Here is a 5,666-nt window from a genome sequence, read left to right as displayed (position 1 = left end):
CTTCCACCGCCATATTGGGCAACTAAAAAAAGGGGGCTCGTCTTTTCGGGGTGTTTTTCTCCCCCTCCCCTGTCCCCACTTTCTCGCCGCTCCGCGACTCCGACGCCGGCAAGGTTTGGAGAGCCGCTCGGTCGGCGGGACCCGCGGGCTCGCAGCGGCGGGGACTCGGACTGGCTCTGCCCCCTCCTCTCTCCGCTGCGCTCCTCTCCCCTCCCCTCCCCGCCCTCCAGCTCGCCCGTACACTTGATCGGCGGAGACTCGGGGCTGCCTGGCCCGGGCTGCCCCTCGCCCCCTCCCCCAGCCCCAGCGCGCTCCTGACGCTCGGGCGCTTACTCGTCGGTGTTTGTTTCTCTTGGCTCGGAGGGCAGCCGCAGGGCTTATAAGAGGGGCTCGGGCTGGGTCGAGGCGTTTTGTTTTGTTCGGTTTTGTTTTGCGAGAGCGCGAGAGAGGCGGTCGCCGAGCCCCGGGAGGAAGATGTCAAACGTGAGAGTGTCTAACGGGAGCCCGAGCCTGGAGCGGATGGACGCCAGACAGGCGGAGTACCCCAAGCCCTCGGCCTGCCGAAACCTCTTCGGCCCGGTCAATCACGAAGAGTTAACCCGGGACTTGGAGAAGCACTGCAGAGACATGGAAGAGGCCAGCCAGCGCAAGTGGAATTTTGATTTTCAGAATCACAAGCCCCTGGAGGGCAAATACGAGTGGCAGGAGGTGGAAAAGGGCAGCTTGCCCGAGTTCTACTACAGACCCCCGCGGCCACCCAAAGGCGCCTGCAAGGTGCCGGCGCAGGAGGGCCAGGGTGTCAGCGGGACCCGCCAGGCGGTGCCTTTAATTGGGTCTCAGGCCAACTCAGAGGACACACATTTGGTAGACCAAAAGACTGATGCACCGGACAGCCAGACGGGGTTAGCGGAGCAGTGCACTGGGATAAGGAAGCGACCTGCCACAGACGGTAATGACCCTTTCGAATGCATGAAACGTCTGTTTGTCTGCCTCTCTCTGTTTGTCTGCCGTGCTGTTTTCCCTGCTTGAGGATCTTAAACCTCCGCTTTCTTTTCAGCGCATTCTGACTTAGCTCTTGGGGAACACACCTTCCTCATCTTAGGTTTTAAATGCTATTTGGCTAGCTGCTGGTCTGTTTATGACTTTTAAGTCTGAAGCATGAGACTGTGCTATCTGATAATTTCTCTAACTGAAAACATCGCGGCTCCTCCCCGCTAGCCAGCTGTAGGTATGTGACAACGTTGGGATGTTTATCAACCACCTCCCTCTTCGCTTTGGAGAGAGAGAGATTTGGGGCGTAGAATACACTTTCTGTTATGTGAAAACAACCTCATTTTGTGCCCTTAAAGGCCACTGGGAATGACGGATCCAGGATGGTGGGTGGAGGTGGTGGGTTTTTTGTCCCCTCAGTATCGAGCCAACTTGTGTCAGCCATTGTTTTTTCTAATAAAGATTATTTGTGTGTGTTCTTTTTAAAATTCCCTCCTGCCTTTAGATTCCTCTCCTCAAAACAAAAGAGCCAACAGAACAGAAGAAAATGTTTCAGACGGTTCCCCGAACTCGGCTTCAGTGGAGCAGACGCCCAAGAAGCCCGGCCTCAGAAGGCGTCAAACGTAAACTGCTCGGTGGGTTGATCACTGGAAGCAAATAAGTGACACCCGATTTGGGCTGAAGGAACTCATGGGTTTTCAAACACCAAGATACCCGATCTTAGTGGTGTCTGGCAGATTAGAGCTTGTGGGGTTTTGTTTGTATTTTATGAGGTCCAAAAAAAGGAGGAATGGGAAAGACTGGGCATCAGGGTGGGGGTACTATAATTCTTCCCAGTTTCTCTGTCCTGAGATCATTTTCCTTTGAAGCTCCCAATGATTAGAGCAAGTGTCCCAGGCAAATACTTGCAACCAAGGCCCTGTGGGTAGGAAGGTCAGTTCCCTGAGAGTCCCATCAAAACGGTGTTGGGAACAATAGGTTCTTTTTCCATCTGAACAAGAGCGGGGGTCTGCCTCCATCCCACTTCAGGAGAATTCATCTCCCAGAGGACCAAGCTGACTCTAACAGATTTTGAGCCATACATGGAAAAAAATGGCAAATAAATGATCCAGTTAAAACTTTGAGGGAAAAGTTAGGTACAAATGGCTCATATCTGGTTAATCACATGGTTAGAAATGTGAATAGAGAGGAGTGTGGCTTTCTTTTATCTATCGTTTTCACAAAGTGTCACTTGCCCTGTTTTCTGATCAGTGTGGGGGATGGAGAAGGAACCTGTGTATTTAAAAAAAACCAAAATGGAAGGCTCAAAAACGCTAAGGTTCCTATGGAATTTCTGATAACACTGAAGTTACAAAGCAGAAGTTAAGTAACTCTGCCAGAGTAAGCAATCCAGGAACACGTCAGCATGTGTATGCTAATCGTGCTATAACAGGATAATTTGGATATTTGTAGGGGAAATGGATAGTAGATACCAGGGCTGCCACTGGTTAGGGCTACCCCGAACAAGGCAAGTGGACATTTTTCCACCTACTAAAATCTGATCAATGTAAAAAACTAATTTGCATAATTCAGCCCCCCAGCTTTACATGGATTGGTTTCCATAATGATCAAACTACATATATTAGTTAATAGTTTGTACACTCCTTACAGACAATGACCGTGACCTCTTTTTTTTCCCCTCCACAAACACCCTCATAGCTTAGCATTTAAAGAGATCCTAAGAGATGTTGACATTAACTTTCAAAATCCTCATTTATAAAAATTTTAAAATAAAGAACAGGGATGAAGGTAGGGTTCAAGTTTGTTGTGTTTTTACATCAGTGTCACAGGTAGGACTTTATTACATACGTCTGATATCTTTCAGAGCTTATACAACACGGCACTATCGAACCCTACGTTATAGCTGTATATGAAGTGAAAAAAATTTCTGAGTCAACCTTAACACCTGTGGCTCTTGTTGGTTGGTGACTCGTGGCCTAGCTCATCAGATGAGCCACAGCAAATCAGACCTACTGGATTTTGATCTGGCCGCATTCTGACATACAGAGAGGCATTTGTTAGTAAATATTGCCAGTTCAGCGAATACAGGAAATAGTAGTAAGGACCTCTTCTCAAGCATTCATGTGTGTATACTCTTCATACGACTGAGAAACTAGTTTTTTTTTTGGGGGGGGTGAATAGAATTTTCTTTGGTGAGCTTTTCTATTTCCAGTTATTTTTCAAATTTAGAAAATTTTGCTACTCTTAAGTGTTAACAGTTCCTTAATTTTCCTGTGTCTGTTCTTTCTCACTATTTTTGACCCCGATTCTCTAGACCAGGGTTTCTCAACCTCTGCACTGTTGCCATTTTGAGCCGAATAATTCTTTGTTGTGGGAGGGTGTCCTGTGCGTTGTAGAATGTTTTGGGAGCATCCCTAGCCTCTCCCAGTAGATGCCAGTAGCACCCCCTCCACACCCAGTATGACAAGCAAAAATGTCTCCAAACATTGCCAGATGTCCCCTGGGGGACAAAATTATCTACTGTTGAGAAGCACTGCTCTAGACAAAAGTACCCAGCGCAGGAGAAAGTAAAAATCTGGGGATTGAGATGGCTCTAGTCACCAACTTCTACTACATTCTTCCTTTTCCATCGCCCAGGTATTTCCCAATTAAGGCAGGAACAAAATAATTCTTGTTAATATGTTGGCAATATTATTCTAGTGCTTTTCTCCTAATTCTTTTTTCTTATTTCTTTTGCAGTATTAAGAGTATGTTTCCTTGTTGATCAGATACATCACCGCTTGATGAAGCAAGGAAGATAAAAAATAAAAATTTTAAGTGCATATCTGACTCCATGAAAGGGACAACCCGTATAAAGCACTGAACAGCAACAAGTCAATAACACTAAAATTTTAGGCACACTTAAAATCATCTGCCTCTAAAAGCATTGGATGTAGCATTGTGCAATTAGGTTTTTCCTTATTTGCTTCATTGTACTACCTGTGTATATAGTTTTTACCTTTTATGTAGCACATAAACTTTGGGGAAGGGAGGGCGGGTGGGGCTGAGGAATTGGCACGGGTGGGGGGGTTATGAAGAGCTTGCTTGGATTTAGAGCAAGGAGAAAAATATTTGACTCACATGAAGAGAAGCAGTTTGGGGGAAAGATTTTTGAATGGTTTTCTTTAAAGATGTAATGTCCCTTTCAGTGAGAACCGATACTTCATTTAAAAAATCCAAATTTGAACACTGGCTGCAAATCATTGCTATTTATTTTTGCATGAAGCTTTTTCTTATTTGGGAGTTCTGATGATTCCGTTATGTGGCAGCAAATTTTTTTTTTAAAATAACAACATCCTCAGCCCCCCTCCCTCTGTCTCCCTTAAAATTGGAATGTACCAGTTAAACTATTCATCAGTTTGGTAATCACTCCAGGTAACTGGGCAAAAATCTGGCATGTATGGGGGGGAGTTTGAATGCTCAGAATTGACCATCTAGTTTTTATCAGATTTGTTGAGAAAATTTTTAATTTTCTTTTCACTTCAGGGTGTGTAGACACAGTCAAAATAATTCTAAATCCTTGGATATTTTTAAAGATCTGTAAGTAACTCGACATAAAAAATAATGAAATAATTTTTAATTTAAAGACTCATTCTATTTGTTTATTTGCCCAAAGGAAAGTGGTGTTTTTAAAGGAAAGTGCGTATAGAGAAAAGCACCCCGGGGGATGAGTGAAATGGATACTACATCTTTAAACAGTATTTTTACATTGCCTGTGTATGTGTATGAAACAAAACCATTTGAAGTGTACCTGTGTACATAACTCTGTAAAGACACTGAAAATTATACTAACTTATTTATGTTAAAAAGAGATTTTTTTTTTAATCTAGACAATATACAAGCCAAAGTGGCATGTTTGTGCATTTGTAAATGCTGTATTGGGTAGAGTAGGTTTTTTCCCCTCTTCTGTTAAATAATATGGCTTAAAAGGTTGCATACTGAGCCAAGTATAATTTTTTTTGTAATGTGTGAAAAAAATGCCAATTATTGTTAAACATCAAGCAATCAATAAAGAAAACTTCCATAGCTATTCACTGAGTTGAGCTGTATGTAATGTACCTTACTAAGCTTGAGGTATTTGATCTAGCATTATAGTCACATTTCCATAAATATAATATGAAGTGACAAATAGCTAGATAATTCAGCCCACCACTCAGATGATATTTCTGTAGGTCTGAACGTAGTAGTCACTCTTTTCCACTTAGTTCTGTATGGGTGGACAAAGCTTTCGAGGTGGAAAGTGGGAAAGGCACATTTTCATATGAATAAGATGGTCAAAGTCCCCATTAGTTCAAATATTTATGGCTTCTAGGATATAAATGTGCCACTTATGTAAATTCTTACATAAGTGTAGACTGATCACACTTTTGCACGATTGAAAATGAAACTAACGTGGTGACTTCTCTAAATTCAGTATTTACACATGCAGAGGGTTGTGAAGAATTAGAGCAATTGTTCAAACCATCTATACCTCTCATCCAAAATATTCAGATTTATAGGTCCTTTAGAAAGGGGCATGCATTGCACACTTAATTTAGATAGAACAGGTTTCCTTCAAAATGAACTGGTCATCACACACAAATTTCCTCTATTTCTAAATTTTCTGGTTGCAGTCTATCCAACCCAAAACTGGTTAA

The 5,666-nt window shown here is 43.2% G+C and overlaps 1 protein-coding gene across 1 annotated transcript; it reads left to right on the top strand.

Moving 5' to 3' along the window:
* On the top strand, positions 433–5,040 carry CDKN1B (cyclin dependent kinase inhibitor 1B). The gene is made up of 3 exons (NM_214316.1): positions 433–949; positions 1,496–1,625; positions 3,730–5,040. Exons 1-2 carry the CDS (start codon positions 475–477, stop codon positions 1,615–1,617), a joined length of 597 nt encoding a protein of 198 aa, NP_999481.1. The 5' UTR covers positions 433–474; the 3' UTR covers positions 1,618–1,625; positions 3,730–5,040.

This window comes from Sus scrofa, chromosome 5 (assembly GCF_000003025.6).
Source record: "Sus scrofa isolate TJ Tabasco breed Duroc chromosome 5, Sscrofa11.1, whole genome shotgun sequence".
NCBI classification, from domain to species: Eukaryota; Metazoa; Chordata; class Mammalia; order Artiodactyla; family Suidae; genus Sus; species Sus scrofa.
Note: the sequence above shows the minus strand (reverse complement) of the source record. Positions and strands in the feature narration are given on the sequence as shown.